This window comes from Aphelocoma coerulescens, chromosome 3, assembly GCF_041296385.1.
Source record: "Aphelocoma coerulescens isolate FSJ_1873_10779 chromosome 3, UR_Acoe_1.0, whole genome shotgun sequence".
NCBI classification, from domain to species: domain Eukaryota; kingdom Metazoa; phylum Chordata; class Aves; order Passeriformes; family Corvidae; genus Aphelocoma; species Aphelocoma coerulescens.
In genome coordinates, this window is record NC_091016.1 from 101,483,315 (window position 1) to 101,497,540 (window position 14,226).

The 14,226-nt window shown below is 43.7% G+C and overlaps 1 protein-coding gene and 1 long non-coding RNA gene across 5 annotated transcripts; one reads left to right on the forward strand and one right to left on the reverse strand.

Annotated features, from left to right (window-relative positions):
* Positions 1 to 13: 13 nt before the first annotated feature.
* LOC138108583 (glutathione S-transferase-like) lies at positions 14 to 11,954 on the forward strand. 4 transcript variants are annotated; one of them, XM_069011461.1, is made up of 7 exons: positions 14 to 2,371; positions 4,179 to 4,292; positions 4,952 to 5,003; positions 9,098 to 9,230; positions 10,010 to 10,151; positions 11,113 to 11,244; positions 11,564 to 11,954. In XM_069011461.1, exons 2-7 carry the CDS (start codon positions 4,206 to 4,208, stop codon positions 11,684 to 11,686), a joined length of 669 nt encoding a protein of 222 aa, XP_068867562.1. In that variant the 5' UTR covers positions 14 to 2,371; positions 4,179 to 4,205; the 3' UTR covers positions 11,687 to 11,954. The 4 variants fall into 4 exon arrangements, with proteins under 4 accessions (XP_068867562.1, XP_068867561.1, XP_068867563.1 ...); XM_069011460.1 differs by lacking the exon at positions 14 to 2,371 and adding an exon at positions 3,036 to 3,118; XM_069011462.1 differs by lacking the exon at positions 14 to 2,371 and adding an exon at positions 3,040 to 3,118 and having other exon boundaries at positions 11,545 to 11,954.
* Positions 11,955 to 12,051: 97 nt separating this feature from the next.
* Positions 12,052 to 14,169, reverse strand: LOC138108584 (uncharacterized). Its single transcript, XR_011150015.1, has 3 exons — positions 14,036 to 14,169; positions 13,761 to 13,859; positions 12,052 to 12,999 (listed from the first exon to the last, which is right to left on the reverse strand). It is a non-coding gene; the product is annotated as an uncharacterized lncRNA (long non-coding RNA).
* Between the last annotated feature and the right edge of the window lie 57 nt (positions 14,170 to 14,226).

The window sequence follows — 14,226 nt, forward strand, 5'->3', positions numbered from 1 at the left end:
GGGAATTTATTAATTTAGAGAAAGAACAATGCATTGTTCGTATTGTCAGAATGTAACTTGTTGAAGAAGATACTTTCTACATGAAAAGAAGCTCAGAGTAAGACCTGTGGAAAAGAAGAAAGAGAAGACTATTGGCACCACTTACCCTTTAAAGAAGTAGACTTGTTTCAAGTTTCCATTCTTAAATTTAAGCTTGTGGGTGAATTGGATTTTTAAGGTCTCTCAACAAAGTTTTTGCAAAACTGATTATTTTTCTCTATAAATCAAGTATTTCAAACCTTTTGTATGATCATACCAGCTACTCACAAGCATGTTACAAATACATTACCTCTTGAGAGCAAAGTGTCATCAAAGAAAGGTGCAGTCTGTTTTGCAGACTCTGGCAAGGCAGAGGGGGTTTATTTCTACACATTTAGGACAGAACACAGAGCAACAGATACTTAGGCTTCATTGAATTTCAAATAAAAATATTTACAGCAGACAATAACAGCCTTGTGAAGTGGCCTGATGCAACAGAGAAGCATCTGCCTAGAAGGAAACTTGTGTTCCAACAACTGTCAGTAACCAGATCTGATGCTTAATATTCTATGACATGAGTGAAGAAAAAAAGAAATTAGAAAAAAATATAGGAAAATGAACCTGAGGGAGAAAACAGAGGAATACTGTTTCCCAAACTAGCTCATTGAAGTGACATTTCCAAAAGTCAAGTTAGGAGATAGACTTATTTGGACTTATTTGCCTGAAATCTCAATGGATATTCGTGACTGTCCTGGGGTGACTGTAGGATGCTGTATTCCCTATCGTCTGCCCTATGCCAGACATGAATCCTGTGCCTTCCTGTGTCTTTAAGCTGTTTCGCAGGAGAGCGGGGAGAAAAGCCAGGCGAATTTTTCAGAGTAGTAAGTGCTCATGCACACACACTCCCTTGCATTCCTGCTGCTACAGAGCCGAGGAAAGCACCTTCCTGGTTTTCGCCAGCTTTCAGCTCTGTTCCTCAGGAGAGAGACAGAGAGTTAAAATTCTTTGCTTTTCAGCTAGCCTGAGGCAAGAAAGTTTGTCCCTGGGACTTTGGCTTCTTCTTTTATTCTGGAGTGTTCAGCAACACCAGAACATCACCAGCAGGCCTTACACTGCAGCGGGGGGGGCCATGCCGAACCCCAGCTCCGGAGAGAGAGAGCGAGCCACACCCACAGAAAGGACTTGGAATCTTCTCAGGTCTTCTCCACGGCGAGAGGTTTTATTATTTAGCGTTATTCTTTTTCTGTGCCTGCGTGCACTTTGCTTGTTAAATCAGTAGGGTTTTTTTCACTTACTTCTAAGGCATTTCTTTCTGAACCTGGTGGGGGAGGGGCTGCTGAAATCTGCCTTCTAACAGAGGGACGTTCATTTTGGACGTTTTCCTCCAAATTTGTCTCAAACCAAGACAGTGACAGGACAAGAAATGTCAGTGTTGGGATAAATCACCCTCTGAAGAGTTGTGGTCCTCTCCCCTACTTCTAAGGGAAGGCCGAAGGGACTGGCTTTATCTAAACTTTTAACTACCTCAGTTGAGACAGAATCATTTTGAGTAGTTTAGCTTTAACTCAAGAGCATGCTGAGGGATTCCTCCTGAATTTCAGCCTGTTGGAAGGAGACTAGACAGCTAGACCAGATGTAGGTGTCTACAAAACTAGGTGAGATGAGTTTTCCTAAGTTTCCTACACTAGCTACGCTATTTCTACATTATTAACTTTCAGGCTCGAACTCGTGTTTTCCTACAGTGCAGTGCAGACCCAGGATGTCTCCTAGAGTTTATTATGGCCAGGCCTACAAATGGTAAATCCAGACAGCCTACCTATAAGAGCGAGTTTGGGTTTGTGAAACACCACCAGATGCACCTTGGTGCACATGTCGATGTATTCCACATTATCCTAGATTCTGCATCATAAGTCATATATGTCCAAAAACATGGGAAACACTCTCCAGCAGGTCAGAGGCTGGACAGGAGACCTGCCCAAAATATAAGGAGGGGATAGAGGGACATAGAGCCCTAACCAGAAGGGGGAGCTACAGGAGGTGCTCTCGGTAAGGGGTCTCCTTTTGTGAAGCCTGGCTGTCCTTATGTGCCATATGGGGTACAGAGTATTCCACCTGGGGACTAGGCACCTCCTAAAATACAATACATTGCAGTGGTGACGCTTTTGATGCCTTGTCCTTCTGTGGTTCTAGTTCTAAATAAATTATTGAGCTTATTTTATTGTCAGGCATGGAACACATCGATGTAACAGGTACCAAGAGTGATGGCTGATGAGGATCATTTTCAGCTACCAAGCAATGAAGTATGTGTACAGGAAGGACCTGAAGGAGACAGCTACCTCTACTGTAACTGCAGGTGATGCCTCCATCACTATTAACCACGTAGATTAGATAGGCAGGATGGTGCATGGGAATGCATGCTGTATTGACTTTTTGAAATCAATACAGTTGTCCAAAGAAAGCAGTCAAGAGTGCAGAGGGCAGTTTGCCTTCTGATACCACACTTCACTCACTGTCTCTTAAGTTGTCTTTGGTGTGTATTTTCACTGAGCCAAATTCAGGGAAGCATTTTGATTGTAAAAAAAAAAAAAAAAAAAAAAAAAGTCCAACCCAGAAGTCCAGAGATGAAATTCAGCAGAAGTGTCTTGAAGGAATACACCCTAAGCAAGGCTTAGAAGGCTTGTGAAAGATTTGAGCTGAATTAGTTGATGTGTTAAAAAACCATAAAATATTAGAATAAAAGTGTGATTGGCATTGCACTATTCATTTAAACTGAGTGAGCTTTTCGGCTGTTATAATTACTTTTAACTAGCATGTTGCCAAGCAATGAAAATGGGAGGCATATTACCATTTTGTGCTGGCACAGATGTTCCAATGATCATGATCTCTCATCTATCTTACATTTGTCCGTAGTCAGCATGAGGCAGGAATTTATTTTCTGTAGCTGAGAAGTGGCTAAGCAGAGCTAATTGGTTTTGTTTGCTTAAGAGAGAAGTTTCCGGTTTGCAGAGAACTGTTTATAACTCTCTGTGTAGGAGGGGCTACAGAATTACGTAATTGCAAGGCAGGGCTGCTGGGAGCTTAGAGTTACACTGTGCCCAAGGTAAGTGGGGTTTTTTCTTTATTTTGGACATGCAGGGAATTGTTGTACGTGAAACTCTGTGAATGGGTTTTATAGATTAAATGTGTGTGTGTGCTTTCTTTATTAACATGGTTTTGTGCACCAAATGTTAGATTCTTAATCAGCTGCTTTTGAGGTGTACAGAATTAAGAAAAAGAAATGTAGATCTCAGAAGTGGGGCATGTTTCCTCTCACCTCCTTCTTTCTTCCTACAGTAGAGAAGCTGCTGACATGTTATTTACAGGTGGAATGTGGTGGGGGTTTGGGCGTTTTCCTTTTGCTCCTGTTAATGCTTTAGCTTTGTTGTGGACAGGGTGTCAGTAGATGTGAGGCTGGCATAAGCTGGGCACTGTTTGTGTGTGTTTGTTGCTGATGTGCAGCGGGGTTGTGAGTTGGGTGGGTGGCCTGTCTGCCTAGAAACTGTTGTTGCTTAAAATTCTGGCAGAGTTGGAACTGGACCAAGCAAGCAGTGCCCTGTGGCTCTGCCTGTGGTAAAGGCAAATCTGATGTTACCAGAGGCAAAAGTAACTTCCATGTCTTTGGAGGCTTGTCTAAAGAAATTACAGAAGCAGGGAGTGTTGTAGAAGAGGTTGCCTGGGGGAAAGAATTCTTTCCTGGCTGGTTATAATGGAGCATAATGGCTGCTGGAGGAAGTACAGCAATTGCTGAGTTTATAGCATGTATCTGGTTAAACAGTAAACTGTATTCTGAGATAATGCCAAATTACAGAGAGAGCACACTCTGCTTTTTAGTCAGAACAGAACACTTTGGATGCAAATGGTTTTGATTCATTTGTTCTCTGACTGGGCCAACTGCCCTAAGTACAGGGTTCTCTTTAACTATCCTGCATGTGTAAGAAATATTTTAAGGCAGAATGATACAAGGCAGCCTCTCAATATAGTCTTTTACCTCCTCTATTAATTTGGTGAAAGTCTTGGACCATAAATCATCGGTTTCAAACAAGACAACTTTGAGAGCCACTCAGAGACTCAAAACCCGGATTCTGAATCTTTATTGTGTGAAGCTTATTTTTTTATTGCAGATACTAGGAAATCAGGCACGTGGAAACATGTCTGGAAAACCCAAGCTGCACTACTTCAATGGACGAGGCCGAATGGAATCAATACGGTGGCTACTGGCAGCAGCTGGGGTTGAGGTTTGCCTGTGGTTTTTTGTACTGAGAGCATGTGACAAATATGTACTTTTACTGTTCCTTATGAAAAGTGTGACTGAACAGCAGTTTCTGCACTTAGTGCATTGCTGAGCAAGCCAACGGTGACCACGAGCTTACCCGAGGCAGGGGGCAAGTTCCTGTCTCACTTGCACACATCATGTGCCAAGCCTGCTGGTAGCACCACAAATGCCTCTCCCCTGTAGCCAGTGAAAGAAAAAATTTAAACCCCAGCAGCGCAGCAGAACCTGGCTTCTTATCTTCTGATCACCGAGGTCAAGCACTTGCAATTCTGAATACCTTCAGATCAATTCCAATGTCCAAAATAGCAAGAGATTATTATTGCTACCGTGATGTAGTTTACCATTGAAGGTACTGTATACTGTAAAGCATAGTAGAATTTTTTTTACCTCTAACAGGTTCTGATATTAAACCAGAGATGGAGTGTTTCAAGATCTGTGTGTTTCAAGAGCCATGGGTTTCTGTCACAGTGACGGCCAATGTGCCCGAAAGCTTTCAAATATGATTTATGTTTTAGAAAATAGAATTCCCTCAAACACAGCCCTTTTGTGCCTTCTTTACCTAAATGAAGAGAAACTGAAACATGGAATGACAACAGAACTTTTCTTCTCTATTTCCTGCAGTTTGAAGAATCTTATCTGGAAAAAAAGGAAGATCTGACAAAGTTACAGCAGGGTGAGTTTCCTTCACTTTTAAATATCAACAACAGCAATAGCGATAATAGTAGTAATAATAATAATTAGATTTAGAATTACTTGTCTGAAAACACTTAGGAAGTCTAAGTCTTAGTCTCTGAGGAAGAAAACCTCTTAACTGGATTGTACATGAGGTTTCAGAGATGCACACTGCAGTGTGTTAAGTGGTATCATCCCCCCAGTTTCTTCAATCTTCACTGATTCACAGAAGTGCTGAGGTCAGAAGGGACCTCTCAAGATCATCTACTCCACCTCCCCTCTTCAAGCAAGGCCACCTACAACCAGTTACCCAGGACCATGTCCAGCTGGGCTTTAAGCATCTCCAAGGATGGAGAAGTTACAGCTGCTCTGGACAACCCACAGTCAAAGAGCCTTGTTACAGTGGGGAAACTGCAACACGCGTATCAAACAACGAGGCCCGTGGAAAAGAAATATATATAGACCAATTCTTGATAGATGTTTCAGAGATGTTTATTTCTCCAGCCGCATGGCCGGGGCTCTGCCGAGGAACTGCTGCAGTCACAGGACCCGAGGGTCCTTGCCTGTGCAGGGGAACACAAAACAACCAACGGGGAATGAGGCTGAGCAGGGGCAGGGAAACCCCGTGCCTCCCCTCAGGGCCCCTCTCCCAGGACCACATGGCAGGGGGGGAGGGCCCCAACATTTCACCCGTTTATTTTTAACAAAAAGAGATTTAAAACTTAACATTGAAAACAAGTGGATAAACATGCGATAACAAGGACAGTTTCAAAATAAAACAAGCCACCCTCCTGAGTCTTTAAATGTCCAAACAGATTCCCTAGAACATCTTAAGGCTGACAGAAGGGAGACAGGACTCTCTGGGCATGCTTTGTGGGGAAACTGAGGCATGAGAGGGTTTCTTCCATTTGTACCTGTTGGAACTCTAAACAACAATAGTTAATTTCTTCCCTCCCCCTCTTCATCCCCCACTTGGCTTTGGAAAGGGATTTTTGGGGAAACAATTGGCAAAGGCATGGTTTTGTGAGGGAAACCATGGGTGAAAAAACGGATTGGGAATACACTGGGGGTAACAGGATATAGGGTAAAAAGGGAAAGGTGGGATTAGGAAAGGGAGACTGTAGGGAGGGCCTACAATGGAGATATTGTCTAACATGACTATGATTTTTAGCATATATACTGCCTTTTACAGGAACACCATCAGGCCCAGTGACCTGCGATGCTTGTAACCCTTTTCTACCTAGTGCAATTTTGAATTCTACTACTTCTCTATCTCCTAAACTTGGGATGTATTTTTCAGGGTTATTCTTTTTAATAGCAGTTCTATGAACGAATATGTCTTCTTGGTTGTCACATCTTGTTATAAAACCATAATTTTGTTTAACATTATGCCATTTTACTATTCCTAAAACCTTAGCTATGGTGATTTTTTTCCTTTTTTTGAGTGGTTGCTGTTTTCTGTATCACTGCGTTTTTGCTTTCTCTTTTGCTTTCACTCGCTCCTGTGTTGGAATTGCCGGGGTTGTCAGTGCTGCCGGGGCTGTCGGGGCTGCTCATGCCTGCGCGCTCTTCCCAGGGTCGCATTCGGGGCCACGTGGGCTGGGCTGCACCGCTCAGCTCCCCGTGTGCTGCCGCTGCCTCTGCTCTCAGCTGCGCTGCCGCGCGTCGCACCCACCTCTCAGCCGGGCCCCCAAGCGGCGGCCCCCCTGTGCCCTGCTCCAGCAGGCGTTTCGGCTGGGTGCGGCTCCGCTCCGCCGCCACCAGCCACCGCCCGCACGCTGCTCCTCTCAGTCGGGCATTCACGGGGCTCGCTCCACCACGCCCTGCGTGGGGCCGGGCGGGCACTGCCGGGTCGCGCCGCTCCAACTGCACCTCGCTCCGCCATGGACACTGCAGCTCGCGTGGCTCTGCCCACACGTGGGAACTGCCTTGCTGCTGCTTGCAGAGTGCTCGGTGCACGTGGCCTGGGTCGCACAGTCCCTGAAGTAGTTTTAATTTTGCCAGGACACAGCTGACATTGTTCAACAGTCTCAGTAATTTAATAATATTCAGGAAAATATTCTTCCATTGGCATGTATTTTGACTCAGAAATTAACTGTGTCCAAATGGTCTTCCAAAAGTCTTTGGTAAGAATTAAATCCCAAGAAACGTAGAAAAAGTTCTTAAACAACCATGCCAGAAAGTGTTTCAGTTGCTTTTGAGCTTGAATTAAGCTAAAATTTACAAATCGTTGTTCAAGAATCTTTTCAAGTTTAAGATAAATGTCCATATGCGGCTCTGAGAGCCAAGAGTCTTTCCACGGTCCCTCCATAATTTAGAGATGGAACAGCAAAACAAAAACCAGAAGAGAAATCCAGAGTTTACTCACAAATCAGTCACTGTCCTTAGGGATCGGGGATCGTTCTGCTCACATTACCCACCATTTGTTACAGTGGGGAAACTGCAACACGCTTATCAAACAACGAGGCCAGTGGAAAAGAAATATCTATGGACCAATTCTTGATAGATGTTTCAGAGAAATGTTTCTTTTCCCAGCCACATGGCTGAGGATCTGCCAAGGAACTGAGGCAATCACGGGTCCCGAGGGTCCTTGCCTGTGCAGGGGAACACAAACCAACCACTGGGGAATGAGGCTGACCAGGGGCAGGGAAACCCCGTGCCTCCCCTCAGGACCCCTCTCCCAGGCCTACATGGCAGGGGGGGAGGGACCCCGACAGAGCCTTTCTTTAAGTTCAGATGGTTGACTCTCCTTTGATTCAGCTGGTGTCCATTGCCTCCCGTCCTAGGACATACAGGCTTTTGTCCTCAGATCATCTTGAAATTCACTAGCATTTCAGGTTGCCTACAACATTGTTGTTTTATAATCCATATGCAAACAGAGTTCCAGATTTCCGAGTCTGACTGTACCTCTGCTGTGTTCCTGCCTCCCAAGGCTACCACCCACTGTGCTAGCTTCAGCTTCCATCTTCCTCAACATGATGTTCACGTTTCCTCCAAACCAAAGTACACGTCTGTGCTTTTCACTAGGCCTGTCAAAAGAAATCTGAGCTAGGGGTAGCATGTGCAGTCCTGCTCTCCTTTAGGAATAATGACTTGATCCCCCTGCCACAGGCTGCCTTTCAAAAAGTGTTTTGAGACACAAGTATAAATGTAAACGCACCCCTACTAGCAGAGACTTTCTCTGCATGACTGTCTTACAATGGATACAAAGAGGGACATAGCTGATCAGTTATCTGAGTCAAGAGATAGGATTCCCTAGAGCAAAACCTCTCACTTGCTCCTCTGATCTGATACCTCTCTTTCCGCAGGTAGTTTTCCTTCTTTCGTTCTAGGACAAGGCTTCTGCAGGCTAGGAAAAGGGTTACGTGGCTCCAGCCTCACTCCAGGTGATATTTGGGTCTTGCAGGAATCTCATGGAACTCACTCATTTTTCCCACTTCATGCCCGTACAGATGAGATGCCATTTGTAAAGTCAATAAAGTAGACAGAAAGATATTTTATGCTTTTATACTCACTATTATTTATATTCATTATTATTCAAGTTATATGTTGGCTGGTGCTTAGAAAGTCCAGACATATTTAGCAAAGCATGAAAGACCTTCAAGTCCTTCTCATCTGTGTTAATCTCCATGAAAATCACCTGACTTAGGGCCATGCAGTGCATGTAGTTTTCAGTGTACGACAGGTAAAAGTTCTGCATTTGGGTGCTTCCTCAAATCTGAAATTTCCACAGTTCATTGCTTTAATATTAAGTTATTAACGTGTCACTAAGAAATGGTTGTTGCATGCTGAGCATTTTCCATGTGTTGTAAGAATGAGGAAGATTGCCACCAAAAGGGTTGTCAAACACTGCAACAGGCTGCCCATGGAAGTGGTTGAGTCACTGTGTGTAGACGTGCACTTGGGGACAGGGTTTAGTGGTGAAATTGGGCATTGTTGGGTTTACGGTTGGATTTGATGATCTTAGGATATTTTTTCCAGCCTAAATGATTCAGATTCTAAATAAAAAATAGTACATGTGGTTACGTTGCCTAACACACGGTTGTGGTTCTCATTCAGGGACTGAATGTGTCCTTGTTATTCCCTTTCCCCTAGATGGATCCCTGCTCTTTCAGCAAGTGCCAATGGTAGAGATTGACGGGATGAAGCTGGTGCAGACCAGAGCCATTGCCAACTACATAGCAACGAAGTACAACCTCTATGGGAAGGACCTGAAGGAGAGAGCCCTGTACTGTCACAGTAGCACCTTTGCTTGTTAGACCCCAGCTCACACCGTAGCTCTGTGTAACACAAGGATATCCCAGCTCACAGCTAGGTTCAGTGGGAGCGAGCAGCGCTTCATGCAGCATGTGGTGACTGTGACTGCAGGTGATGTCTACAGCAGTGACAGCCAGCTAGATGAGATAGGGCAAGCGAGCCCATGAATCACCAATCAGAGGTCAATGCAGTTATGAGAGGAAAGCAGTCAGGGGGCAGACTGTCTTACTGATGCTGCTTTTCATTTTCTCCTGCACTTGTCAGCAGCATCATTTTCACCTCATCCAATTCAGGGCAATGTTTTCTAAGGAAACAAATGAACTTCTCTCTCTTATACCCAGGAATTAGTATAGAGTTAGAGTGAATAACTGGTTGTCAAAGGATAGGACTCTTAAGGGCACGTGTTCTGACCTGAGGTATTTTTGAATGTTTCAAATTAATAAGCACTGGTAAACACATGTCAAGATATTTGCTAGATATTGTACAGACCTGCTGTTCAACTTACCCTGTCTGACGGGGTTTTTAGCACAAGTTTGGGTGACACATCCAATAGTTTTGCTCAGGAATTTTGCATTTGTTTTTCACCCAAGCTCCCCTGCTGCCTGCCCCCAATGAAACTTTTCCAGACTATGTGTGTGTGTGATAGAAGAGGCAGCGATTTCCCACCATCTCAGTGAGGTTATGCCAGTAGCTTTTGTGCTGTTCATACCTGCTGTGTTTGACCTGACCAAGTGGATCCATTCCTTTCAGAATCGATATGTATGTGGAAGGAATGTTCGATCTGAATGACTTACTCATGACACATGAGATCCAACCAGCGGACAAAAAGGATCAACATTTCGCTAATATGATGGACAAGACTGAAAACAGATATTTCCCAGTCTTTGAGAAGGTATGTGGCAAAGAGGTTGTAGCTTAATTGATGCTGGTATCTTGAACCCCCATCCTGGATCCACACAAGTTTTGTGAAGGAAAGCAGAAGAAAAATTACCACTTGAACATAAATGCTCTGGTTTTGGTGGTGCTGGGAGTAAGATGGAGGCAGGACACTAGAGAGGGGACAGAAGGCACTACAGATCTGGGAGAGATGTAAAGCTGCAAAAACCTAGCACACGCTGAGCTCCCCAAATGTCCGTGTTTGCATCTGTGTGTTGTTTCAGACAAAAGACACTACAGCATCAGCTTTGACATAAAGTTTCCTCCTGAACTGCAGATTCCCCTCTCCCACAGATGCTATATAAAAGCATTACAGTTCCTTCTATATCTAAAACTGTTGTAACCGCTAGATTTTGTTTAGCAGGCTGTAGCTCCCTGAGAGCTCAGCGTGGGTTTCCTAGGGCAGTGCGACAATCCCACAGTCCATTTCGGATGGTCCTGCAGTCTTGCTCCGGTCAGCTCTCAGCGTCACAGCCAGTGATGATGAAGGAAGTGAGAAGCGTGTCTCATGAGGGTTGAGATGGCTTTTATCATTTGTCAGGAGTCCAGGGGCGGTCCCTGGGCAGGGTTGGGGTACGGGAACCAATAGGGAGAGCCTGAGGGAGTGGCATGGCTAAGGCAGGAACGGGGGCGGGGAACAATCTCGGATAGGAAAAAGCATGCGTAAACAGGTTGCCAGATGAAACAGCTTAGCCTTCAATGCAGCTACAGCAGCCAAGGCCAGATGAGCACAGCTGAGCTGCCAGACAGCAATGTAGAAGAGAAAGGGCTGATAGATCATGCTTAGGATGGCAGTGCCATCAGACCATTGTTTGTACTACAGGTGTTTGAAGAACAATGGATGACCCTGCTTTGAAGATATCCTATTAAGTAACACTGAGAAAAGACATCATCTCCTTCTGTTTCTCTGTTTTTAGGTTTTGAAAGAGCATGGAAAAGACTTCCTGGTTGGCAACCAGCTGAGCAGGGCAGATGTGCAATTACTTGAAATCATTTTAATGGCAGAGGAGTTCAAACCTGATATACTTGCCAAATTTCCTCTCTTGCAGGTAAATGAATGGGCAGTTTGAATGGACAATGAATTGGAAAGGAGCACTGATTTAAACTGGCTGAGAAGTATGGGAGAGTGGGAGGGTGAGATGTGACATGCAAAATAATCAGATACCCTAAGTACTTCTAGCTGGCCTCACATACTCACTGATACTGCTACCTCCTGTCACCACAACCCCAAGAGTATAAGAGGGGCACGCATATAGTTTCTTCTGCAGCATCAAGCCATAGTGTGACTTTCAGAGTATGGATAACATTGAAATGTCTGACAGTTGCAATGATTCTTAAGCACAGTGCAGTTTTGGTTTTGTTTTGTAGAGCTTCAAAGCAAGAATAAGCAATATCCCCACAATAAAGAAATTCCTGCAGCCTGGCAGCCAGAGAAAACCACCATCAGATGAGGAAGTTGTGGACAAAGTGATGAAAATTTTCTACTCCTGAGCAGCACCCTAAAGCCACAGAAAGTCAATTTCATTGTGTTTGCTGATAGTGAGAAATTAATGAAAACACTGAAAACCAAGGTTTTAGATCTCTCTTTCCTTAGCTACAGAACTGGTTTTAGCCCAGTGCAAACACTTCAAGGTAAAGCTACATGAGCCTACCAGCAAAGGAAAGAGTTCACTGATTTGGGGGTATAGTGGACAACACAGGATGCCTTAAATAACTAAAGAGAATACCTGAAATAAAGTCTTACTATTGATACTCAAAACCCAGCTGTTCATTGATTTCTTGCTTCTGCTTCTATGCCTAAGATCTCTCTGGTTCTGTTTTTCCGGCGCTCCCAAGAATAGTTGGAAGATTAGGAGAGTTTATCCCAAACAGTAGGTCATGTATTTTTTCTGGGAAATGCCAGGAAAAGCCTGCAGGTTGTGGTTAGATGGGGATGAAAGGCTTGGATTCTGCTTTCCTCTGAGCTTAACTTGGAATATCCTTGGACCAGAAGTCCTACTGCACCTCTGGTTTAGACACTTAAACTCTTGTACTGCAGCTTCACCAATGTTTCCCTTATCAGAAGGTCTATTGTAGCAGCTAAAAGCACTTTGCAGACTCTGAGAAAGGAATGCTTGTCACCAGCTGTGAAGTTTCAAACCTATTGTTTGAGGAAGGAGGAGTCAGGATGGTGTCAGGTGTTAGTGGGACCTTGGAATGGAGGACTCCGTGCTGACTTACATCACTTTTTATTAAACCAAGTTTTATACAAGTTGTACTGGAGTTGTTCATTACCATCGCTGAAATCAAGCTCCACTACTGAGGTTAGCAAGACTGTTGAACTGATGAATATGTGCATTTATGTAGTGAAAGGTGTTCCTGCCCAGGGCAGGAGGGTTGGAACGAGATGATCTTTAAGGTCCCTTCTAACCCAAACCATTCTATGATTCTGTGAAATTATTTGAACACCAAATAAACCAAGCAAATGGAGGAGCCAGTGCTCTAAATCCAGCTAAAACTAGAGCACTGGCAGTTTTCATCTGGGTAAACTGAGGGCAATGTAGCTCTTGCTAAACCCAACAGTTTCTTTATAAGAAATGTCATGCAGCTGGAACCAGTTTTTGTCATCAAAAAAGGAAATAAACCCGTTTTTCAGCAGCAAAGCATGTATTAAAGAGAGTTGCTGCAGGAGCTGTTTCCATCCTGCCTCACTGAAGCATTCAGACTTGCAGATGGAGTACAGGAAGGATGTGCAGGAGACAGCCCCTCGTACTGTAAAAGCTAATCTGTTTGGTGTGACACACTGCAATTTATACAACCTCCGTCTGCAACATAAGAAGAACAACCCAAGTCACAGTTATGTCCAGGGCAATTCAGCAAAATTTTACATATATATTGACCTTGAGTGCAGGTAATGCCTCCATCACTATTAACCACATAGATTAGATAGGCAGGATGGCGAATGGGAATGCATGCTGTATTGACTTTTTGAAATCAATACAGTTGTCCAAAGAAAGCAGTCAGGAGTGCAGAGGGCAGTTTGCCTTCTGATCCCACATTTCACTCACTGTCTCTTAAGTTGTCTTTGGTGTGTATTTTCACTGAGCCAAATTCAGGGAAGCATTTTTGGCAGAAGTAACAAAAAAAGTCCAATCTATTGGAGAATAGTTAGAGGAGCAGGGACATGGCTCATTGATAGAATTATTGGATCAATAATCCAACTGTACAAGTAAAAAGGCCTGTGTGAGAAAAATTCTACATGAGACAAATCCCTGTGTGAGAAACCAACCTGGGAACCAGAAGGGAGTTTTTGAGAGGTGCAGCTGTGCTGATAAGATGGATCATCTCTAAGAAGGGAGGAAGATCTTTGATCTCTCAAGACAAAACATAAACAATAAGAAGCTTGCCAAATGTAGTCTTTTATCTAACCCAATTATGTAGAAGTCAGAATGTGCTTTTATAAGTTTTAACTAATTAAAGAACTGATAAGCTTGTATTCAATACTCTATATAAGTGCCTTTGTAGTGCTAATAAACGGAGCTTGCATATATCAATCGTATCGGTTGCCTGCAATGTCTCTCCTCACCTAAGTCGTCGATTCATTTTGCAACACCAACCCAGACGTCCAGAGATGAAATTCAGCAGAAGTGTCTTGAAGGAATACACCCTAAGCACGGCTTAGAAGCTAGTGAAAGATTTGAGCTGAATTAGTTGATGTGTTAAAATTTTTTAAAAAATAAAATATTAGAATAAAAGTGCGATTGGCATTGCACTATTCATTTAAACTGAGTGAGCTTTTCAGTTGTTATAATTACTTTTAACTAGCATGGTGCCAAGCAATGAAAATGGGAGGCATATTACCATTTTGTGCTGGCACAGATGTTCCGATGATCATGATCTCTCATCTATCTTACATTTGTCCGTAGTCAGCATGAGGCAGGAATTTATTTTCTGTAGCTGAGAAGTAACTAAACAGAACAAATTGATTTTGCTTGCTTGAGAGAGAGAGAGGTTTCCTATTTGCAGAGAATTGTTTGCAATTCTCTATGTAG